Source organism: Ursus arctos, unplaced genomic scaffold (genome assembly GCF_023065955.2).
Source record: "Ursus arctos isolate Adak ecotype North America unplaced genomic scaffold, UrsArc2.0 scaffold_5, whole genome shotgun sequence".
Lineage (NCBI taxonomy): Eukaryota > Metazoa > Chordata > Mammalia > Carnivora > Ursidae > Ursus > Ursus arctos.
In genome coordinates, this window is record NW_026623067.1 from 45,104,194 (window position 1) to 45,129,623 (window position 25,430).

At 45.4% G+C, this 25,430-nt stretch overlaps 1 protein-coding gene across 1 annotated transcript in view; it reads left to right on the top strand.

Moving 5' to 3' along the window:
- The window catches only part of IL31RA (interleukin 31 receptor A), a 49,408-nt gene extending 47,169 nt beyond the window's left edge, over positions 1–2,239 (top strand). The window contains exon 14 of the mRNA XM_026498949.4: positions 1,170–2,239. Within this exon, the coding sequence (XP_026354734.4) occupies positions 1,170–1,598 (429 nt within the window). The 3' untranslated portion in view covers positions 1,599–2,239. The remainder of the gene's footprint in view (positions 1–1,169) is intronic.
- The last annotated feature ends 23,191 nt before the right edge of the window (positions 2,240–25,430 follow it).

Sequence of the window (25,430 nt, forward strand, 5' to 3'; positions counted from 1 at the left end):
AGAAGCAGGCTCATAGAGGAGGAGCCTGATGTGGGGCTCGATCCCAGAACGCCACGGTCACGCCCTGAGCCGAAGGCAGATGCTTAACCGCTGTGCCACCCAAGCGCCCTGCAGTCAAGAACTTTTTAAATGTCTAGAGCCTCCCGGAGACCATGAGGGGACATTGACGTACATAGCTGTCCACAGGCTGACAGAGCTGCCCTCCAGTTGTTCTTCTCAGACTGGGGAAGCTACAGTCAGACTTTAACTGGTAACAGAGTTTTTTAGTAAGTTATCCATAAGCAGAAAACTTCCTTTTTCATAAGTTTAAATTGAAAACTGTTTTGCAAATTTTGAGGTATAATTTCTTAGTTAAGTGAAAATAAGCCCTATCAAATATAACCTTTAAATTTTTATTATTGAAAGACTATTTCTAGTATTTCTTGATGCAGGAATTTTTAGTACTAGCTCTGGCTTGTTTCAAATCAGAAGTCTTTTTTAAACGTGGACATTTTTATTTATTTATTTTAATTTTTGTGTTATTTTAATATTTGCGTTATTTATGTTTTCTTCTCTCCTTTATCAGCTGTGTGTTACTCTATTTACTTTGCTACCTACTAAAAGTTGTTAAGAGAGTAAATGAATTTGTAGGCAGTATTGTCTGATGTCTCAAATGCTTTTTGAATAATAGAGGGCTGGCCTCCACAGCAAGCACAGATCATCTGTCAGTGAATGCCAAGCACTGAGCCTGGCCCTGGGGACACAAAAATGGCAAAGACACTGCCTCTGCCCAGGTGGCCACCTTTGATTTTCTGGTGATGTTGGGCAAGTCATTTGTCTTCATGATTGTGGTTTTTCATCTTATGTAAGAGTTCTAATTTTGATGTTCCCATCTCAACTGGGGTTTTTGTGAGCTTATGATTGTGTGGAAAATAGCCTTGAGCTCTCTAGGGGAAAAAAAAAAAAGTTGTTTGAATACCATGTGCCATTTCTCAGGAAATGGGCCAGACTTGCCAGGCTCCTATGGGAGGACACGTGGAGGTGACTGGCTATCACTTCCAGTCTCTGGAAGGAATGTGGGGGGGCTGGTCGAGAGGTGAGACATTGGTTATCCCAAGCCTAATGAGCTTTTGACTACCTCCTGCGTAGCTCCCAAATGATCATTGGAGGTGTCCCTTTCTCTTTTTCAGGATAAGCTAAATCTGAAGGAGTTTGATGACCCTATGAACATGGAAGGAGACAGGGTTCTAAAACCGTACTCGGCCCCCAGTGACTTTATTGACAAGTTGGTGGTGAACTTCGAGAATTTTTTGGAAGAGGTTTCCACAGAGGAACTTGGAAAGGGTCAGGAAAACATTTTGAAAGACGAAAAGAATGAGTATGTGACTTCTCCATATTGGCCTTATCGTCCTCCCATTTCAACCGAGATTCCACAGAGAAAATCCCAACATTCTGGAATACCAGAGGAGACCAGCTCGGAAACCAAAGAGCAGCTCTCTTCTGTTCAGAGTTTACGGCCAGAGCATCTCTGTGAGGAAGGAGAACAAAATCCATACTTGAAAAATTCAGTGATGACCAGAGAATTTGTCACATCTGAAAAACCTCAAGACGAAGCCTAAAGAGAAGTTTAATTGTTGCTGTGGCTTGAATCCCCCTGGGTCTCAGCATGGGTGACTCCTCCAGATAGCATATATCATGGCTTGACTAGAAGAGCTTCCTTGGCTGTCTCCCCACCCTTGCTTGTGTTAGAGAGACTCTCACATACCCTTGAGTGGCTTGTTGAGCTTGGTTGGTGCAGACATGTAACTTGCCTGAGAAGAAGTGATGGTCACATGTCTGAGCATGTTGCCCAGGAAAAGCAGTTTACGTATTTCTTTTTTTTCAATTTCACACTGAGGCCTCTGACATTGACTTTAAGGGACAGTGGGGCCCCTAGAGTGGCTATATCTGGCCTTCCCTAGGAATTAGCTTATTGTCACAGCTTTTGCCAGAGCTACTCCTAGAGTTCCAGCAAATGTTCCCCACTGCCAGAGGACAGGGGTCTGGTAGGTGGTGAGAGTCTCTCCCTATACCTTGATCTCCCTTGGGCTCTGGGCTCCACCTTGGAGAGATCTCACTTTTGAGATTCTGGCTTTCCCTCCGTATAGAGGCAGGGGAAGTGGAGTGGCCTTCCTGATGGTGTGCCTGCCTGAGGCTTCTCCTTGCCCTCATAACTCTCAGGTGTCTGCAGCAGGACCTCCACCCGGGATTCTTGCCCCTAGTTCACAGCACACTGGCTGCTGGTATATCAAGGAATGTGGGGAGGTCTCAGTAGGGCACTGGGGAGTGAACTCTAGGCTGGGCCAGAAGGTCCACCCCAATCTTCACATTGCCCAGCCCTGGAAACAGTTCCCAGAGACCTTTGCTGTTGCTTTATCTTGTACCCAAGCCTGGGAGTAGGAAGGCACCACACACTACCCTGCTTTTAGCCAGGGACTCTGGCCCCTCACACTGCCTCAGAGCCTGGGAACCACTTCCTAGGCACAACCTTCCAAGGCCTCTTCCCAGAACGACCTGAGTAGCCTGTGGAAACATGCTGCTGTGATTGTGCTGCTCTGACACCAGGACGCCTCTCTCCTTTGCCTCGGCCAAACACAGAGCTTATGACAGTCAAGAGAGTCCTAAGGGCAGGATTCAGTTACCGAGACCCGGCATCTTGACCACAGTGATGCCAGATGACTTCCTAGTGTGTGGCTTTGACTCATCTGGCTGTTGAGGGAGGTAGCCGAGAGCTTGGGGAGATCGGGGCAGGCAGGCAATGAGCGAGCAGCCTTGGTGCTCTGAACCTGGCATTTACCAGCCAGGAAGGCTGATGGTATTCTTTATAGGAGAGCTTGAGAAGCTAGTACTTGGGTAGCAGACATGAACTTCACAAGCCACCAGTTCAGATGTACAAAATTATTACTTTACTTTCCAGGATTCTGGAATTATAACTGAAATCAATTTCTGGCCCGAGCCCTTGGTATTTTGAAGTAACCAATTTGATGATTTCTGAGTGTCTTTGGGTTTGTAATTCAGTCACATTCGGGATTTTGCCTCCCCTGTCCACCCTGGGCTGACTGTGAGTGCCACAGGGTATTCAGAGGGGCTGCAGGGTTTCCTCTCCCATTTGGTGTCTGCCTAACCCTGGTCTAAGGACGTGCCTGTGGCCCCACCAGTTGGGTCACCTGCCGTTGTCCTCAGCCAATTGCTGCATCCTTACCTCAGGCACAAGCAGGTGGTGCTGTTCTCGTTGAATCCGCAGTGTCTGCAGCACCCTTCCACACAGAGCTCTTCCCCCTACCCCAAGTTCTTCACGCCTAGTGTACAGAACAGTGACCGCTGAGAAGGCAAGGAATGAGAGGCCTGGGGCAGGGCACTGGGGAACCTGCCCCTTTGTCCTGGGAGTAGAACAGAGCCAAACAAAAGGGATACCCTGGATCTAGCTGTGGTAGGCTCTCTCTGCCCTGTCTTCCCCACCCATCTGTGGTGGCTCAGGTACTTCTGTGAGCCACCTGTCCCCCGAGTTCCAGATGGGGCCTTTTCCACCTGTGCGTTTGGACTTGTGAACTTATAGGGAGGCGCTAGCCTTGTACTGCACAACCGTTCTCTTTCCTGTGGCCATCTGCCCACTCCCACTGGGGGATCTTCTCAAATTCTGTAGGGGTGAAGTGGAGGGGGGCAGTGCCTGGAGTGAGTTCCCCCAATCTTGTGTGTTTCACACCTGGATGAGACTTTTGAACCTAAAACCCAAGAATGAGATGTCTGAGGAGAGAGGAGGGGTCCCAGACGGCTCCTGTGAGTGGGTCTCAGAGGTGAAGACATTCCCTGATGCTCCTCCTCCCTTAATCGTTCATTAAGGGAGTGTCTTCTGGTAGACGGTTGGCAAATGCCACACTCCTGAATTTATTAAATTTCATTTAAATTCAGTCTTTTCTTCTTTTTCTTGTCATTTCTTCTTCCTTTCCCACTAGCCTTCTTTTATCATTTTTTGCACTGACTTTGGCTGCCTTGAGGGCTAAGGAAACTGGGGCTCTGTGTTGCGTTCTAGATGGTCCGAGGTAGGTCCTAGGAGTAGTGATTCCTGCCAGTAAGGGGAGCAGGAACCCCCGAAGCTCCTTCAGTGGGCCACACACTGCTCTCCAGAGCACACTCACAGGGCACGGACCTAAAAGCTACAAGGTCACGGTGGCCTTTCTTTCCTGAGATTGAGTCTCAAACCGTTCCCACTCACAGCACCCTGGGCTGCCTCTGGGGCCTGAAAAAGCTGTCTGCATGTTCTCTGTTATATCAGAGGCAGAACACAAACAGGAAAACTAGTGTTTCAGTAAGGTCATTAAAAATTGATAACATTCTGGGGCTCTGGGAATCATGTAACCAGCTATGTCAGTGCCTTATTAATGGCCCTTCTGATAATACCAGAAAAATTTTAAAAAATGGCAGAAAAGCCGATCTATGGCTGAAAAAAAAAAAGGTAATACTCTCATCGTGGTTTCTCAGGAGGCAGCAGTAAAACACACCCAGTACAAAGACTATGGGGGAGAGGTGGGCTTTGAAAAGAGGCAGGAGATGGGGAGAGGGAGTTGGGAACTGAGAGGCATCCTGTGTGGGTCCCGGGATGCTCACTGCTGTTCCTCCCTTGTGTGGGAGAAGCCCGTACCTGGCTGCCTGGTCGCCCTGAGGGGGCTCAGGCACCCTCTCCTGGCACACCCCTACTTATTGCCTGCTGTCTGCAAAGTGGCCCTCGGGCTAATTCTGGGCCTTGTGTTTTCCAAGGCCCATGACCCAGGAAAGCTGTTGATAGTTTTAAAGCCTATATAACAAAATCAAAGGAAGAATCATGTTTAATGACATGTGAAGACTCTGTGGAATTCTAATTTCAGTGTCCATAAATGAAGCTTAATTGCAAAAGAGACACACCCACTGTTTACGTATCGTCTGCGTCAGCTGTCCTCCCACAAAGGCAGAACTGAGTAGTTGTGAGAGAATTTCTCCCACAAAGCCTAAAATGTTCACCACCTGGCCCCATGCAGAAAAAGTGGGCTCACCTCTGGGTAGCCTGTAGACACGAGGCTTGGACTGCACAGTGTTGGTCCACAAAATGTTTTAACTTCAGATTCGCTGCCAAGGAAAGAAAAAGTCAGGTTATGGTCATTCTGGATTTCTAACTGAGTAGGGACCACTTCTATAGGAAAGGCACACACTGGCTCCCCACCCCAGCCCTCACGACTGCCCATAGCTAAGGTGGGCAGGGAGTGCAATACAGGGCTTGATCTCAGGACCCTGGGATCATGACCTGAGCCGAAGGCAGACACGTAAGCCCCTGAGCCACCCTGGCACTCCTCTAGTGGTTCTTGATACAGCTTACTTTGTGCCCTACCTCTGACATTTGGCACTTCCTGGAGGTAGTTTTGGGAGGGTGCGGCTGGCATCTAGTGGGTAGAAGCCGGCAATGCTGGTAGTGACCGGGCAATGCACCAAATAGCCCCCACAACAAAGAATTCTTTGGCCCCAAACCTCAGTAGTATTGAGTAGAAATCCTGGCTGACCTACGTCTGTCCACTTGCATGGGTCCCACTCGTTGTCCATAGGTTTCCTTTTTTTTTTTTTTTTTTGGTGAATTTATAATTTGTTTTGGACTCTACTATAATAACAACACCATCGACAACAAAATACCAATTATCTGTATCATTTTTAGTCCCTTATATGATCTGTGTGTACTAATATACGTGTTCATCTCCTTGCGTGTTATATACTGATTCTACTGTATTTGACCTTCACTTTCACTTACGATTTCATGTTTAAAATTTCATGCACGAAGAAAGTTCATTGTGGTAGCATTTTGAATGGACGGTTTGCTAAGCCCCCTTAGTTGATAGGATTGTTTTAAATGTCTTCTTTGTATAGAGAGCAACTTCAATAAACGTGGTTCTTCGTACAACATTTTCTTTTCCCACCTCTGTCCTATCTCCTTGGGAGCTCTTTCTAAAGGTGGGATGGCTGGGTCAAACTTTTATAGTTGTTGTCACATATCGCACAACTCTGTCCTCAGAAAAGGCTACAATGATTTGCAGTATCACCAGAGGTGTCTGGGGCCTCCTTTGTCCTTGTAATGATAATCAACTCTTTACTGCTGTAAACTGAATTTTGTCAATTTATTGGCTATGGTTAAAGACACTTCATAGTTATTTGTGTTGCTTAAGACCTTGTGAAGGCGAACCATTCCTGTGTGTATTTTACTACCACATGTTCACCTGTTGACATTACAGAATGTTCTACGTCCAAGCCATTTGAGAGGCATTGAGAGTGCAGGTGAGCTGCTAGACATTAGAGGCCCTCAGCCTAACTTTACAACAACCGGTTGACTCTGTCATTTGGTTGACTATTTAAAGTATGTGGGTTTTGTAAGGCATTTAAAAAAGAAATTTCAGGGGCGCCTGGGTGGCACAGTCGTTAAGCGTCTGCCTTCGGCTCAGGGCGTGATCCTGGAGTTCTGGGATCAAGCCCCACATCAGGCTTCTCCGCTAGGAGCCTGCTTCTTCCTCTCCCACTCCCCCTGCTTGTGTTCCCTCTCTCGCTGGCTGTCTCTCTCTGTCAAATAAATAAATAAATAAAATCTTAAAAAAAAAAAAAGAAATTTCACATTGATGTGTTTTCTGACAGTGCCTATTTGTAATTATTGTATGTGGCGTTATCTGTGTCTTGCACTGTTGGGTGGAAGGTATCTGGACTGAGTATGACACATCATTAACAGTTCTTGTCTAGAGCTTTTACTAGACCTTGGGGTGAGCAGGGAGAGAGTTTGCTCAGAAGCACAAACAGCCCCAGTCCCTGTTGGCAAAAGCCTGGAGATGCCTGCCCCTTGCTGCTGAGAACGGTGTGGGAGAAGGGCAAGGGGAGTATGTCCACAAGCGCACAAAGCCAGCAGTCAGCAAGTCTCAGATGGTTATTCAAGGGAATCTGGGTGCACCTACTGCTGATTTCATTTTTAGGAGTGGGATTCTCTGTCCTGCCCAACTTCACTGTATGTGTGGGGTTAAATGACAGGAAAGTAGCCTGAGGCCTGGACTTCAAAATAGAAGTCAAAATGTGCAAAGCAGAATGGAGGTGCAGAATATTCTGAATGAGGGGCACCTGGGTGGCACAGCGGTTGAGCGTCTGCCTTCAGCTCAGGGCGTGATCCCCGCGTTGTGGGATCGAGCCCCACATCAGGCTCCTCTGCTATGAGCCTGCTTCTTCCTCTCCCACTCCCCCTGCTTGTGTTCCCTCTCTCGCTGGCTGTCTCTATCCTGTCGAATAAATAAATAAAATCTTTAAAAAAAAAAAAAGAATATTCTGAATGATTACGGTAATGCAGAAGACTAGACCTGTGTACCAAGAGCACCACTCTTTGTAGGCTGTGCATGCTGTCTTTTCCACATATTGCTCATAAATCGATACGGTATGTAATGCATGCTCCCGGCAGTTCTGTCCTCCTAAGCAGAGTGTGGAAACAGGGTTACTATAATGAGAACAGCCTTTAAAATGCTTTATAGTAAACGCATTTGTATTTCAACCTTTTAGGTAATAAAGCTATAATAACATTTTCATGTAAAGCTATACTTCTGTTTTAAAGTTTCGCCCACTCAGGTGTGTGGTGTTTTGTTTTGTTTTTTAAGATTTTATTTATTTATTTGAGAGAGAGACAGCAGGGAGGGAAAAGGAGGAGCAGGGGCCAAGGGAGAAACAGACTCTCCGGTGAGCAGGGAGCCCGACGTGGGGGCTCGATCCCACAACTCCAGGATCATGACCTGAGCTGAAGGCAGACACTCAACCTACTGAGCCACTCAGGTTTTTAAACTGGGACCTCAAAATGTAAACATCCAACTTTGTTAGAGATCAAGGGAGTCTCTTTGTTACAGGACACATGGAAGAGCTACAGGAGAGCAGGAATGAGTAGGAATTACTCCGTCCAAGGATTCAGCTGGGCTTCACACCTCAGTTGTTGCTCTATTTGATTCCTCATGGCAGCATTTTCAAACTCCCAGCTCCTCAAGTTCCCTTAGGGTCTCCCCTCACGGCTCGCAGCAGATGACGTGTTTCCCAGTTTCAGGCAGGATGCGCCAGCCCATGTCTCCTCTCCCCTTCAGGCCAGACTTCTGGGAGGGTCTCAGAGGCGGAGGTGGCCCTGCTCGAGTACATCCCTCCCTCCAGCTCTCTTGTACTTTCAACGTCTCCCCTTGAGTGATGCCTTCCCATCAGTTCTAAACATGCTCAGTTCACTTCCGTGTTAGGAGAGAACAAAGTGAGCCCCTGATCTGCATCTCCCTCTGGCTGCCTGCTGGCTCTGTGCATGACTCAGCTTGTGGCTTCCAGGTAGAGTGGGCCGTATCCCGTGGAGCGTCCTGGGAGGAAATGACCGATGGTGAAGGCTCTGGGGCATTTGCACCTTGGCACCCTAGCGTGCCCAGGCCACAAGTTTGGTGGGATTAGGACAGAGGCCCAATAACAGAGCAGGGATTCTCTGGCTTATTCTTACTGTCAAGGCTACAGAATCCAGGCAACAAAGACCTCTTTTCTAGGGTTATGTGGCTACCAGGTTCTCCCTCCTACCTAGGTGTGTCCCCAGCTCCTGAGGGGCTGTGTGGAGCCGGGGCTGTGGTTAGAGTGCCCAGCTGTGTGGGACTGAGGGGTTTTCAGGGCATGAACCCCAATAGTGCGACCCTATACCACAGCTCCGTGGGCCTGTTCTCTCTTTTAAAGTTTTGTACTTGTGCTGGTGTTACCTTCAGTTTGATGCGTCCACCTGCTCCCATGCCCTCAGCCAGCTTGTGCTCTGTGACAATACCCTCAGGGAGCCATCCTCTAGCTGGAACATCAACTGGGGTTGTAAGGGTGGCCATTACTCCCCATTCCTTGGCAGGCTTGCTCCTGAGATTTGATCAGCCTCCAGGAAGTCTCCAGTGTCCCTCCCTATTCCCATGATGCTCCTTGTGACCTCAGCTGGCCTCCTCAGTACACCTGGTCATGTCACAGAAAATCATCCCATTCAGCCCCCCCCTTTTTTTTACAACAGCAACAAAATGGGCTATCCTCTATCCTCTGGCACCCCCCTATAGCCAGTGTCCATTTTAACCTGGTTTCACCTTTGAGCCAGCTGGGTGTGGGACCACAGATCTCAGGGTTTGCTCTGTTCCACCTCCTCGGATGACCTAGGCCCCCTGTCCTTCCTGGAGGGCACGGGTGCCACGGAAGCGTCTGCTCCCCCCAGCAGACCGCAGCCCTGCCAAACCTTTCTCTAAGCCTGCTCTGTGCAACCTTGTCCACGCTTGGAGGCTTCGACTGGCCCCCTCAGATCAGATTGGCCAAATGTCCCATCCCCTGCAACATGGTGAAGAGTAGGTTGATTTCTGGCTGGTCTGCCAGAATTGTGATTCAGCATTTGGGGCGTGCTGCTTGGAGATGATAAATGTGCTAAACCCTGACCCCCTGAGAGCTTTCATAGACCTTAGGGAGCCCACATACTGTCACATATATTGACGTTTCCACATTTCACATTAATTATAATATTTTTTTCCATAAAAATTTTGTAAGGGTGTTTGTTTCCTTTTTGAAATTGACTATATGTAACTTGATTTTATGATTACATTTCTCAGCAATCATCCTCTATCTATAGGGATTCTTATGACTTGAGCAAATCTATCTATTCTAATTTGCAAATTTTTACCAACATAACATTTTTGTAACTTCTAAAATAATGAAGTTATTTTGTTTTGTAACTACTTAAATATCCTTCGATTCCAACTTTGCCATGATCTTTTCTTGGTTTCAGCCAATAATTATTTTTCTAAGGATGCATATGTGTTTGTAGGTCCCTGAAAAGCTCCTTGGCCGTGGGTACCGCACGCCCAGTGCTAGAGTACAGAATATCTCTGCGTGAGTGTTCTAACTGAAAATACCCAACTGGCATCTAATTAGGAACTGCTGTGGAGGCCAACATCTTGAAAATGGAACCTGGAACAACATGGGGCAACACTGTTTACTTGGGGGCACGGTGGTTCCAGGCGGAGGAACTTGGGGTCAGGCGTCAGCTCCTGTTGTGGGTAGGGAAGCGGGACAGTACCTGTGGGGCTCACGGGATCCGGCTGTAGGTTCTCTTCTGTCCACATTTCTAACTGGAGCCTGGCTATTGAATGGGACGATGCGTAAACAAGTAATGCTGATGGGCGCTTTCTGAGTTTGGTAAACTGGGGCCTGGTGAGTGAGTCTGAGCCTTTGTGTGAGTCTGCCTCCACCTGTCACCTGGGCCCCTCGTTCACACCTGCTCACTCTCACCCTAAATAAAGGCCATGCCCATATGGTTAGAGTAGTGAGGTCTGCGCCTGTGCAGGTGCGGGGTGGGGTGGTATCTTAGGTTAATTCCCCAGAAGCAGACCCCGAGACACAAATTCAGGTGTAACTAATTTACGAGGGGCACATTCCCAGGAGAAACTGGTAAAGGAGTGAGGGAAGGTTGATAGGGAAGAGGAAGAAGCCAGATCGCGCGGGATTTCAAACTCCTTTAGAGGGCAGCACTAGCCTGATCCTGGAGGTGGGGACGCTAGAGGTAAGTGGCTGGGTCGCCAGAGCGTGTCACCAGGCAAGGCAAGGGGCCTGGGTATTTACACTCCTAAGCCCCTCAGTCACTGCTAAGGCCTGCCCCTCCCCCCCTCCCGCCGGATGTGGAAATTTTAGGCACTTTTGACTCCGCGTGGAGGTGGAGGAGGCCGCCACCGAACAGGAGCTTCAGGGGCAGGCGACAGAGGGGCTGGTAGTTTGGGAGGTAGCCTGGTAAGGCTGCCAGACTTAGCAACTAAAGATGCAGAGCATGTGTTTTGTTTTCGAGGCGAGCGAGCTCGGGGGCGTGCTGGCGAGAGCGTGGGGGAGGGGCGGGAGGGGGAGAGAGAATGTTAAGCAGCCTCCATTTCCAGCACGGAGCCCCACGTATGGCTCGACCTAAAGACCCTGGGACCATGACCTGAGCCAAAATCATGAGTCGGAGGCTTACGTGACCAAGCCACCCAGACGCCCCCAGTGTGTGTTTTTAACATGCAGCAGGTCCTCTGCCCCGTGTGTCAAGAGCAGCCCCCTGTTGCTGAGAGACAGTCTGCCGCAAAAGTATTTCCGGCGAACTGCTTTCTACCGCAGCTCTGCGGCCTGCTGGCCTGCTCGTCTGGGGCCTGGCGTGAGCCCCTGGGCCTCAGTTCCTTTCTCTGCACATTCAGGAGGGGGTGAGTTGTAACGCTGCACACAGTTACGGGGAGAAGTGAAGGAATGATGGGAGCTTAACGCAGGGCGGGCACACAGTACATGCCCAGTGAATGACACGGTTACTGTTTTTTTTGGGTTTTGTTTTTTAAAATTGTTACAGTTTTATTGAATGTGAGGCAGGCTCATCTCGGTAAAGCAAGGATAAATGGGTCGGGCGGTGATGAAAGAATTGTCCACGTGAGACTGGTCCGTCATGGTGCTGGTCGCCCCTTCCAGGTGGCGTGGGGGAGGGGCAGGTAACGAGGTGTATGCGGGGAAGGATGTCACGTGCACGGGAGTGTGACAGGTGAGACCGGCCCTGGCGGATATGTGGGGAGGGGGAAAGCAGATGAAGCTGACTGAGGAAGTGGGGAGGCGTTGGTGATCAAACGGAGGGGTAGATGAGGGCGAGGAGGTTCTCCTGTGGGAGGTGGGAGTGAGTTGGAGGGGGAGATGGTTGGAGAGTGAGAGGTGGGACTTGGTCACTGGGGGGTGGGGGTGAAGGGAAATGGAGTTCGGGGTGCGATCTGGGGCTGAGGGGAGGAGAGGAAAGGAAGCACTCTGGAGATGTTGAGGTTCCGGAACTCAGGTCAGGTGGGCTGCTTGCTGCAGGCCTGTGGGCCTTGCCTCAACACGCTTTGTGTTTTCCTCTCTCTTGGTATTCGTCAGCTCGTGGAAGACAATTACTCATGTGTTCTTGGTAAGAAAATTGAAAACACTGTCCCACCTGTGCTAATGATTCTCCAGCCTTTGCCTCTAGTCCAGATTCATCTGTTCTAGACTCTTTGCACGTGCTACATACACATTTTTGAATCCAATGTGTGTTGGGGAGGTCCCCAGCTCCTTCTCTTCCCCCTTTGCCTCCCTTTCCTGTACACTTGGTAAAGCAGTGGGAGTGGCCCCCCTCCCTTCCCCACTTGCTCACACACTGATGATCCTACCTCGTTAATACCCTTTCTTCTCCATCCCTTCCTCTGTCTTTCTGACCTATTGATTACTGTGGGAGCCTTTCCTGCCTCTCCCTGAGTTAGAGCACCAGCCTCGCCACTGCCCTCCCTGCCTGTTCGCACACCCTGCCTTACACCAAGCATTTCTCCCCCCTGAACAAAGTGGTCTTTTCGCTGTTCTGTTCCTGCTTGGTGCACCTAAGTGGCACTAACATTGCTGCTGGCCTCTTAGACCCAAGGCCCCGACACAGCCCCCCCGTGCCTCTAGCTGTGACGTTCCTAAGTCTTGCCAGGGGATTTGTCTTTGTGTGGGCAGCGGGTACTTTCCTCTCCTTCTCTGTTCAACTCCCTTTAAGATTATGTTTGGAACAACAGTGATGGGACCTGTTCTCACCTCCTGTAAGTTAATACTCCCATCCATTGTGTGTTCTTTAATGTTCAGCTTCCCTGAGGTATATTAGGAAGGAAAAGGAAACTTAGAAATCCAGGGTTTTTATTCTTTCTTCCTACCTTATATATAATGTTACTAACACTAAATGCCATTTATTGAGCACTTACTATGGACCAGTCGCCATGCTAAAAGCTTTATAGGTCCTACTTCGTTTAAGCCTCACAACAACTCCATGAGGTGAGTTCAATAATCATTTTCTTTCTTTTTTTCTTTTTTTCTTTTTTAAGAAGATTGTATTTATTTATTTGGGAGAGAGCAAGCACAAGCAGGGAGAGGGAGAAGCAGACTCCCCGCTAAGCAGGGAGCTTGATCCTGGAACTCCAAGATCATGACCCGAGCCACCCAGGTGCCCTATCATTTTCATTTTAAAATTCCTACTACTGCCGCTCCTCGTGCTTAAGATTCTTAAAAATTCTGGGATGCCTGGGTGGCTGAGTCAGTTAAGAGTCTGCCTTCGGCTCAGATCATGATCTCAGGTTCCTGGGAGGCAGCCCCTGGTCCAGCTCCCCGCTCAGCAGAGAGCCTGCTTCTCCCTCTGCCACTCCCCCTGCACCCTCTCTCTGTGGAATAAATAAATAAAATCTTAAAAAAAGAAAAAAAACACCCAACAATTTTGGTGTGGTGCAGAGTGGATGGGAGCTTAAATGAATTTAGTTCAGCAGTTGTATGGTTTCTGGTCTTATTTTCAAGGCTTTAATATACTTGGAGTTAATTTTCGTGTGTGGTATAAGACAGTGGTCCAGGTTCGTTCTTCTGCAAGTGGCTGCCCAGTGTGTCCAAAACCATTTAATGAAGAGACTGTCCTCTCCCCATTGTATATTCTTGGCTTCTTTGTTATAAATTAACTGACCTTGAATAGATATGTTTATTTCTGGGCTCTCTCTTATGTTCCATAGATGGAGGTGTCTGTTTTTATGACAATATCATACTGTTTGGATTACTGTAACTTTGTAATACAGCTTGAAATTAGGAAACAAGATACTTCAACTTCGTTGTTATCTAGATTGTTTTCGCTACTTGAGGTCTTTTGTGGTTCCTTAACCATGTGAAAATTGTTCTATTTCTGTGAAAAATGCCATTGGAATTTTGATAGGGGTTGTATAGAAGCTGATTTCTTTGGGAAGTATGAACATAATATTATTACTATTTTAAAGATTAATTTATTTATTTCAGAGAGGAGAGTGTAGGGGCAGAGGGAGAGAATCTTCAAGCAGATTCCCTGCTGAGGGAGATGCCCATTGCAGGCCCCAATCCCATAATGTCTTCTCTGGAGAAATGTCTTTTCATGTCTTCTGCCCATTTTTTGATTGGATTATATGGTTTTGGGGTGTTGAGTTGTGTCAGTTCTTGATATATTTTGGATTCTAACCCTTTACTGGATATGTCATTTGCAAATTTTTTCTCCCATAGGTTGCCTTTTAGCATTATTGATTGTTTCCTTCATGGTGCAGAATCTTTTTATTTTGATGTAGTCCCAAAAGTTTATTTTTGCTTTTGTTTCCCTTGCCTTAGGGGACCTATCTAGAAAAAAGTTGCTATGGCTGATATCAGAGAAATTACTGCCTGTGCTTTCTTCTAGGATTTTTTTTTTTAAGATTTATTTATTTATGTGAGAGAGAGCATGGGTGAGAAAGAGTGAGAGCTGGAGTGGGAGGGACAGAGGGACAGGGAAAGAGAATCCCAAGCAGACCCTATGCTGACCACAGAGCCCAATGTGGGGCTTGATCTCGGGACCCCAAGATCACAACCTAAGCTGAAACCAAGAGTCAGATGCCCAACCAACCGTGCCACCCAGGCACCCATCTTCTAGGATTTTTATGGTTTTGGGTCTCATATTAAGGTGTTTAACCCATTTTGATTTATTTTTGTATAGCGTAAGAAAGTAGTCTGGTTTCACTCTTCTACATGCTGCTGTCCAGTTTCCCCACCACCATTTATTGAAGAAACTGTCTTTTTCCCCTTGGATATTTATTTCTGCTTTCTCGAAGAGTAATTGACCATAGAATTGTGGGTTTATTTCTGAGTTTTCTATTCTCTTCTATTGATCTGTTTTTATGCCTCTATCATACTGTTTTGATTATGACAGCTTTGTAATATAATTTGAAGTCTGGAATTGTGATGCCTCCAGCTTTGCTTTTCTTTTTCAAGATTGTGTTGTCTATTCAGGGTCTTTTGTGGTTGCATATAAATTTCAGGGTTGTTCTAATTCTGTGAAAAATGCCATTGGTCTTTTGACAGGGATTCCATTAAATGTGTGGATTGCTTTGGGTACTATAGACATTTTAACAGTATTCTTCCAATCCATGAACATAGAATGTCTTTCCATTGCTTTGGGTCATCTTCAGTTTCTTTCATCAGTGTTTTATAGTTTTCAGAGTACAGATCTTTTACCTCTTTGTCATGTTTTCATTTTCATTTGCTTCCATATATTTTTATTTCTTTAATTTCCTGGTTAACCTATTCATTCTTCAGTAGGGTGTTCTTTAACCTCCATGTATTTGTGGTCTTTTCAAATTTTTTCTTGTGGTTGACTTCAAGTTTCATAGCATTGTGGTCTGAAAGTATTCATGGTATGATCTTAATCTTTTTGTACTTGTTGAGGCCTGATTTGTGACCTAGTATGTGATCAATTCTGGAGAATATTCCATGTGCACTCAAAAAAATGTGTATTCTGCTTTAGGATGATATGTTTTGCATTTATCTGTTAAGTCCATCTGGTCCAGTGTGTCATTCAAAACCATGGTTTCCTTGTTGATTTTCTACTTAGATGATCTGTCCATTGCTGTAAGTGGGGTGTTAAAGTACCCTGCTATTATTGTATTATTATCAATGAGTTCCTTTATGTTTGTTATTACGTGATTTATATATTTGGGTGCTCCAAAGTTGGGGACATATTTACAATTGTTAGAACTTCTTGATGAATAGACTTCGAGGTGTTTCAGAGGTGGGTTCCTTAAAACATGCATTAGCATGACAGATGGTTCTCCAGCACCTCAGTTTCAATCTGCAGGTGTCTTTAGGTCTAAAATCAGTTTCTTGTAGGCAACATATAGATGGATCTTGTTTTTTAATCTATTATGATACCCTGTGTCTTTGGATTGGAGCATTTAGTCCATTTATGTTCAGAGTGATTATTGATAAGGTTTTAGTGCCTTTGTTTTACTTGTTTTTGTTTTTTTGAAGATTTTATTTATTTGACAGAGAGAGAGCAAGCACAAGAAGGGGGAGTGGCAGGCAGAGGGAGAAGCAGGCTCCCCACTGAGCAAGAATCCTGATATGGTTGGGGCGCCTGGGTGGCACAGCGGTTGAGCGTCTGCCTTCGGCTCAGGGCGTGATCCCGGCATTCTGGGATCGAGCCCCACATCAGGCTCCTCCGCTATGAGCCTGCTTCTTCCTCTCCCACTCCCCCTGCTTGTGTTCCCTCTCTCGCTGGCTGTCTCTATCTCTGTCGAATAAATAAATAAATAATCTTAAAAAAAAAAAAAAAAAAAAAGAATCCTGATATGGGACTCGATCCCAGGACCCTGGGATCATGACTCGAGCTGAAGGTAGATGCCCAACTGACTGAACCACCCAGGTGTCCCACCTTGGTGTTACTTGTAAAGTTGGTATTTCTGGGGATGTTCTTAGTTCCTTTGTGGTCTTTTTGGCTTTTGGTCTTTGCTTTCCCCACTCAAAGAGTCCCCTTTAATATTTCTCACAGGGTTGGTTTAGTGGTAACAAACTTCTTATTTTTTGCTTGTCTTGGAAAATCTTTCTCTCTCATTCTATTCTGAATGACAGCTTTGGTGGACAAAGTATTGTTGGCTACATATTTTCCCATTCAGTATGTTGACTCTATCATACCACTCTTTTCTGGCTTGCCAAGGTTCTGTGGACAGTTACACTGTGAACCTGATGTGTCTTCCATTGTAGGTCAAGCATTTTTTTCCCTTGCTGCTTTCAGGATTCTTTCCTTGTCTCTGTGTATTTTGTGAATTTGACTCTGATATATCTTGGTGCTGGCCTGCTTTTGTTGAATTTAATGGGAGTTCTCTGTGCTTCTTGGATTTCAATGTCTGTTTTCTTTCCCATATTAGGGAAATTTTCAGCTATAATTTGTTCAAATAAGTCTTTTGCTCCTTTGTCTCTTCTTTTTCTGGGGCTCCTATGATACGAATATTACTACTTTTTAAGGAATTGCTGAGTTCCCTAAGTGTACATTCCTGATCCAAAATCTTCCTTTCCCTCTTATTTTCAGCTTTATTATTTCCCATAATTTTACCTTCTATACCATTGATCTGTTCCTCTGCTTTATCCATTCTTCCTGTTATTGCACCCTGTTGGCTTTGCATCTCCGTTATAGCATTTTTTATTTCGGCCTGACTAGTTTTTAGTTCTTTTATCTCTGCAGTAAGGGATTCTCTAGAATTTTCTATGCTTTTCTTAAGTGCAGCTAGTGTCTTTATTATTGTCATTTTCAAATTCCGGTTCAGGCACATATTGCGTGGTGCAATGGGTGTTATATGCAAACAACAAATCCTGGAACACTGCATCAAAAACTAAGGATGTACTGTATGCTGACTAACATAACAAATAAAAAATTATTATAAAAAAGAACAAAAACAAAAACAAATTCTGGTTCAGGCATTTTACTTATATGTGTATTGATAAAATCCCTGGTTGTTACTTCTTCCTTTTCTTTCTTTTGGGGGTGAATTCCTTCATCTTGTTATTTTGGGTAGGTCACTGTTTCTGTGCGTGTGTGACAGTTAGGAAAGCCTGTGACAGTTCTGCTCCTGAGAGTACTGGCTGTATTAGGAAGAGGTCCTATGCTGTCTTGGGCCTGGTGCTTCAGGAGGTGTTTCAGAGTGTGCACTCTGCTGTTGTGTTTTGGCTGCTCCTTCCCTCAGGTCAGCCCTTTGCAGAGTTGCTCCTTGCCTGAGGGGGGGAGGGCTGTGTTTGGACCTTGACCACTGTGTGGCAGGTTTGAACTAGTGTGTTTTGGTCTGCTTATTACAAGAAGCTAGATCCAAAAAGAAAAAGGAAAAGAAAAAAAAAAAAAAAAGGCCGGGTCCTCCTCCTAGAGGTGAAGCTTTGCAGCACCAGTAAGTGATCAGTAAGTGGTGCAAGTGAGAGGTTCGTGCCAATCTTCTGGGGGAGGCGCCTGCTGTGCTGAGTCAGGCTGACTTGCCCTGGTAGAGATGCAACTGCAGGACACAAGGTGGCAGGGATTAACGTAAGTGGCTGCAGCCCCCGCTGGGTGGCACTTTGTGGTTCACTGAAGTTGGTCGTTGCTGATGGGTGGGGGGGAAAATGGCCTTGCCCCACTCTCTCTTTCTTGGAGCAGGGAGTTCACACCTACCACTCTTCAGGAGGCCCTCACAGAAGGACAGTCACCCCTCTTGTGTCTCCAGCTTCATCAGATCCCTGCCTTCCCCCTGTTTGTGTCTGAGCTGTGTGCCTGGCCAGGCAGCACCGTTCTCCTGTGTTGAGTGAGGCTGGTTTTCAGAACTCCAAATTTTGGGGATCAGTGTAGTGTGGACAAGAACTGATCCTTTGTGGGAGGGTCTTGCTACGCTGTGGCGGGTGCATCCCAGAAAATGGTTGCATGACCACACAGTGGTTCGTAGTTTATGGTAAAGCACAGCAAAAACCTGGCACCAAGGTGTCTTTATTCCTACGCTAAGGAACAGGGTGGCACCAACGCACCACCAGTTCTTTTGTCTCCAGAGAGGCCATTCCACCACTGCCAAATGCACTCCAGAAAGGGGAAATCTTTCTGCCTGTGTGATCCAGTGGATCCTCTAACCTGACTGCCCACTCTCAGTTCTCTACCCTCCTCCAGCGCTGGAAAACCATGAAGCCCACCAGGCATGACTCTGGTGAGGGGTGGACTTCTAAAACTTTACACTTTGCTCTCTGCTGCTTACAAAAACTTGTGGTAGTCAGCTCCTCTCCTTTTCCCAGACAGTAGCTTTGGGGAAGAGTTTCCCTAGTGCGATCTCCTGTGCACGCTTTCACACCCTCTCTCTCTCTCTGATCAAGCCTCCCTCCCCTCTGCAGCACCTGCGACTCTTTTCTCCCCCAAATCAACTCTCCACAGCTTCTACCTTCCATGATGTGGCCATTGTTTCTACCTCTAATTCTGCAGTTTGTTCTCTCCTCAGATCAATTTTTTGGGTGTTCAGAATGATTCAGTATTTATCTAGCTGTGCTCAAGGGCCAAGGCAAGCTTAGGGTCCACCTGATGCTCTGCCATCTTAACTCCTCTACAGTCTGTTTTAAAGTCAATTTTGGGGATACCTGGGTGGCTCAGTCGGTTAAACATCTGTCTTTGGCTTAGGTCATGATCCCATGGTCCTGGGATGAGTCCTGCATTGGGCTTCTTGCTCAGCGGGGAGCCTGCTTCTCCTGCCTGCTACTCCCCCTGCTTGGGTTTTCTCTTTCTCTCTCTCTAGAACAAATAAATAAATAAAATCTTTAAAAAAAAAAAGTCTATTTTATCTGATAAAAGTCTTGGTACCCCAGCTTTTTTTTTTTTTTTTTTCCATTGCAATTTGAGTAAAATATCTTTTTCCTTTCCTTCACTCTAGTCTGTATTTGTCTTTAGGTCTAAAGTGAGTTTCTTGTAAGCAGCATATAGCTGGGTCTTGTGTTTTTTTTTTTTTTTTTTTTTTTTTTTGATCCATTATATCAACCTGTGTCTTTTGACTGGAGTATTTACACCATTTACATTTAAAGTAATTATTAATTGTTATGCACTTAGTGCCATTTTCTTAATTGTTTTCAGGTTGTTTTTGTAGTTTTTCCCTCTTGCTCTCTTTCTTTGTGATTGATAACTTTCTGTAGTGTTATGCTTGGCTTTCTTTTTATTTTATGTATCTGTAATAGGTTTGTGGTGTGGTTACAATGTTCATGTCATGTCCTAAGTATATAGGTATCTATATTAAGTTGATAGTCACTTAAATTTGAACACATTATAAAAGCAATACATTTTTAATCCTTCCCCTCCACGTAATTCGCATAGTATATAAGGCTTGTTTAGTGGTGATGAACTCCTTTAGCTTTTGTTTGTCTGGGAAACTATTTCTCCTTCATTTTTGAATGACTGTTTTGCCAGTTAGGGTATTTTTGGTTGTTGGTTTTTCCTTTTCACATTTCAGTGTATCCTGCTATTCTCTTCTGGCCTGCAAAATTTCTGGTGAAAAAGCAGCTGATAGCCTTATGAGGTTTCCCTTGTACACAACCAGTTGCTTTTCTCTTGCTGATTTTAAGATTCTCTTTTTTAAAATTTGTGCCGTTTTAATTACTATGTGTCTTGGTGTGGCTCTCCTTGGGTTCATGTTTTTGGGGGCTCTCAGTGCTTCTTGGATCTGGATATCTGTTTCCTTCCCTAGGTTAGGGAAGTTTTCAGCTATTATTTCTCCAAATAAGTTTTTTGCCCCCTAGTTTTTCTCTTCTCCTTCTGGGACCCCTATAATGTGAAGGTTCACACGCTTGATATTGTCCCAGAGTTCCCTTACCTTATCATTTTTTAAAATTCTTTTTCTTTTTACCATTCAGCTTGGATGCTTTCTACTACTCCTTATTACATAGCTGATCAGTCCTGCATCCTCTAATCTGTTGATTCCCTTTGGTATATTTTTCATTTTAGTTATTGTGCTCCTTAACACTGACTGGTTGCTTTTTATATTTTCTGTTTCTTTTTGGAAGTTCTCACTGAGTTCATCTACTCCTCTCTCACGTCGAGTGAGCATCATTATGACCATACTTGGAACTCTTTATCAGGTAGATTATTTATCTCCATTTTGTTTAGCTCTTTTTCTGAAGTTTTGTGTTGTTCTTTTGTGACCTATTCCTCTGCCTTTTCATTTAATTTGACTTTTTTGTTCCTATGAAATAGATGAAACCCCTACCCCTCCTGTCTTGAAGGAGTGGGCTTGTGTTGGAATTCCCTTGTGTAGACTGCATGTGCCTGGCAGCTTTGGCTGATTGGTTGGATCTGGGCAGGGGTAGGCCAGGGTTCTGGGCCTTTCCATGCTGGGGCCATCCTGCTGGGATGACTATAGCTTCAGCAAGCATGGGCTGGGGCATTCCTCACAGGGGATGTCATGTTGGGATGGCTGCAGCTGAAGTGGGTGTAGCCTGGCAGATTCTAGGGTGCTCCGTGCCAGGACCACTCTGGCAAGATGGCTGAACCCAGGGAGGTCCCCCTTTTTTGCAGGTGACACCTGGCAGGATGGATGGAGTTGTATTGGGCATAGGCTGAAGATTTTCCAGTGTGTGCTGTACCACGGCAGCCTTGGTAGGATGGCTGTAGCTCAGGTGGCATGGGTGGGGCTGATGCTTTGAGGTGATGGCTGGGTCTGGTGTGGGCTATGTGACGGGCTCACTGAGGCAGCAAGCCAGCTAGAGTGCTTGGATCCTGCTTCCATGTGTTCTGTTAAGGTGGAGAGGGAACGCAAACAGTAGCGCTCACCAGCATCTCCACTCCAGCCTGAGTGGAAAGTTGCAGCAGCTCTCCCACCATTTAGGGCACTGTCTAGGGCTGGTAAACAGGTTTCCTTCACTTATAGTCTAGTTGTATTAAGCAGCTGGGTAGGGTGTTTTTGTTTTTGTTTTCCTGTTTTGCTTTTTGTTTTTTCTTTTTGCTGTGCCCCTGGTCAGATGAATCTGTATGCGGGCCCCTCAATGATATCCCTCCCTACTGAAATTTGTAGCACTGGGGCTGGGATTCCTGTCATTATCGTGCCTCCATGTCTCCTGCTGTTCTCTTTGTGGTCCCTCTATCCTTTCAGTCAGCCATGAGGGCCTCAGGAAGAGCTGCTCTACATGTAGGTAGATTTGGTGAGTCCATTGGAGGAGGTCAGGGTCTTGTTACATTGCCATCTTGGACCCCTCTTAGTATGGACTTGTAAGCAATATTCTTCCAATCCATCAGCATGGAATATCTTTCCATTTATTTATGTCTTCATTATCTTTCATCAGTGTCTTACAGTTTTCAGAACACAAGTCTTTCACCTCTTGGGTTAAATTTATTTATGGCACTTGTAAATGGGATTGTTTTCTTAATTTCTAGTTTGTTACTAGTATATAGGAATGCAAGAGATTTTTTATACTGATTTTTGTATCCTTCTGCTTTATTAAATTTGTTCGTTCTAACAGTTTTTTGATAGGCTTTCAGGTTTTCTATATATCTAGAACTCTGTCACCTGCAAACAGTGACTGTTCTTCTTCCTGTCTGACTTAGATGCCTACATTTATTTATTACTTTTTCTTGCCTAATCGCTCTGACTGGGACTGCCAATACTTTGTTGAATAAAAGTGGCAAGAGTAGACATCCTTGTCTTACTCCTGAAGAAAAAAAGAAGCTTTCAGATTTTCATTGTTGAGTATGATATTAGCTGGGGGCTTGTCATATATGGTCTTACTTATATCGAGTTATGTGTTCTCTGTTCCTCCTTGGTTGAGAGTTTCTTATCAGAAGTGGATGTTGACTTTAATCAAAATCCTTTCTGGCATTTCTGTAATAAAGCCCACTCAATCATGATGTATGATTTTTTAAATATATTATTGAATTCAATTTGGTAATAATTTATTGAGAATTTTTAAAAAGTTTTTATTTAAATTCCAGTTACTTAACCTACAGCGTAATGTTAGTTTCAGGTGCACAATATAGTGATTGAACACTTCTCAGATCCAAGTACCACCCAGGCGTGACCCTGCTTGGCTTCCAAGATCAGACAAGATTGGGCATGTTCAGGGCGGTAGGACTGTAGACTTACTGAGGATTTTTGCATCTATGTTCATCAGGGATACTGACCTGTAATTTTCTTGTAGTGTCATCATCTGGTTTTGGTTTCAGGGTAATACTGGTGTAGTGAAATAAGTTTGGAAGTGCTCTTTCCTCTTCTTTTTTTTTTGTGGAAGAGTTTGAGAAGGATTGGTGTGATTTCTTCTTTGAATGACTAGTAGAACTAAGAAAGTCATTTGGTTCTGAACTGCTGTATTTAAGAAGTTTTGGATTACTGATTCAATCTTCTAGTAGTAATCAGTCTGTTAAGATTTTCTATGCATGATTCAGTCTTGGTAGTTGTGTGTTTCTAGGAATTAAACATGTCTTGGAGGTTGTCCAGTTGGCTGCTGTATGTTTCTTGTTTTGATTATAGATAAGGTAGATGAGGGTCAGAGAAGTGGTACCAGATTAGTGTGCCTCCAAAGTCCCATGCTGATCCTAATGGGTAATCTTGCACTGTTTGTTCATGTCTGTGTGGGTCTGTGTGTGTAATTGGAGACGGCTAAATTTGGATGGGGAGTGACCTGGCTGTCACTGAAAACCTGGGGAGCAGCTGGGGCAGGAGTCCCACAGTTCCCTATCACCACCGCCCCCCCCATCACTACCATCTTTCTTGATGCTTTCCACAAACAGAACCTCAGGTGAGGCCTGTCATGTCAGGGCAGTGTTCTCAAAGGTTAGGCAGTTGATGCTGGAACATCGGAAGGATGGATAAAGACAGATATTGATTGGGCAGGAGTATTAACTACGATGGTGTTACAAAAGGAAATGAGCTCTTTCTCAGCTCTTTGCCATTCGTGGTTGCATGGAGACACCCTTGTGAGATTCCCTATCTAGTCACACCCAGGAAACCACTGCTTCCTGTTGGCTTCACCCTCCGCAACTAGTGGGCACAGCCAGAGATGTGGCATAGACATGACCCCCTGAAATCAATAAAATTGCTTCCCCAAGACAGAAACCTGCTAGTACTGAAGAGGGGAGATGGGGCCTGGTGTCGTAAGCCGGAGTCCTAGATCCTTAGGCTTCCCTCATCATCTGCAGGATGTCTCTCCTTGGACACACTAGCCACAGCATCAAAAAGTATGTAACCTGTCCCTTACCTCATTGGCTCATTTACCCAGATACACTTCCTTTACCTCTTTCCTTTTGGGCAGTGTGGCTTCTGGGATGTCTGGTGACTGTCTTAGCCTGCTTGTGTTCCTCCAGGACTAAGCCCGTGTCAGTCTTCATCAGCATCAATGAAACTTTTTGTAACAGTTTGTCATCCCCTCTGGTTTACCATCTCTTGTCTGTTCCTCAGTCAAGTGCTAGAATAATCTTCTCATGGTTACCCCACTTGCCCAGTTGGAGAACCTGGACTACTCCTTGTCTCATGTGATGACAGAAAGCACAGAGCTCCACCATCTCCAAGCAGGACAGGAACAAGAGAGGCACCTGCTTATCCCCAGCGCCACGCACCTGCACCGAGTGCCTCCCTTACTTACATAACCCGACTGTCAGGATGGCCTCAGCCCCCTGCCTGTCACCAAGCTCCTTTCTGTCCTGCTCACTTTATTTCTGACTATCCCCTTTGTGCTATGGGAGGCCCTAGGGAGGCTGTCCAACATCATCAAATCCTGACACTTGGATTATCATGGGATCAGGGGAGACTCTCACCTGCACAATTATTTGCACAGACCCTAGTTGCTTGGAAATGGGATTGGTTTGCTTTCCATGATTCTTTAGGAGAAGAGCGAATCCTGTTCAAATGTTGACTCAAATTCAGTAAAAAGGTTGCAATTGGATATTTCTCTTAAGCCTTCCTCAACTGAGGTCAGAGATCTACGATTAGAAGGCCTTCCTATTTCAGTCCTGTGAGTAGATAAAGTGCAGGGTAATCTCCCCCTGGCACGACTGGATTGCAGATCAGACTGGCAGTGGCTGGCCTGAAAGGAATGGTGTTAGGACCTTGAGGGCCCTTGATTGCTTGAGAAAATCACACTTTGGGTTGTGGGCTGGAAGCAGGGCAGGTAATATCTGGGTGTTTCTAGAAAGGTCAATAAAATTTCTTTGAAATTTTGATCTCATATTACGGTTTTGAAATTTAAATCTCATACTACAAAAAGAATTATAGTTAACCCAGTTTTAAAATTTAAATCTCGGGGCGCCTGGGTGGCACAGCGGTTAAGCGTCTGCCTTCGGCTCAGGGCGTGATCCTGGCGTTATGGAATCGAGCCCCACATCAGGCTCCTCCACTATGAGCCTGCTTCTTCCTCTCCCACTCCCCTTGCTTGTGTTCCCTCTCTCACTGGCTGTCTGTATCTCTGTCAAATAAATAAATAAAATCTTTAAAAAAAAATTTAAATCTCATATTACAAAAAAAATTATAGTTGAATCTGACCCAGAGAAGTGAGGCAGCATTACCTTGAAAACTGTGTGCACATAGTGGTCTCTCTCCTTTGAACTGTCCATGTCCATCACTTCAAAGTTTTATAGAAAGTTTTTTTTTTTTTTCCAGGAAGGCATTCCTGATGAACAGCTTTTTGCCTGAATATCAAATCAGTATTTTCCCTAAAATCATTTCCCAGAAAAGGAGGAGTCCCTTAATAATAAATTCCTTGCAAAGTTTCTCTTACTACACGCTCTTTCTCAATTACTTTGAAAATGGGAGTGTTTGGGAAAGACCCATTCACGAAAATGACCTCAATTTAGGCTTAGTTTGGGAGTTTTAGTGGAGATCTCCAGAAGAATTACCATAAAAGGAGCCAAAGGCAAAACCCAAAGATTTAGTCATTACTCCCATGGTATGAGCTCACTATGAAATATATATGTTTTCATTTTAAACGAGTTTTTTAAAGACCCTTTTAAAAAGCAAAATGCGTAAGCAGTTACCTTATGGAGATGATACATAGGCCCTTCTGAGGTAGTTGGTGAAACTGTTAATATTACACAAGTGGGTACTCAGGACTTGGGACATTGTTTCCAGCGACAGCTTCCTCATGCTGTGTCT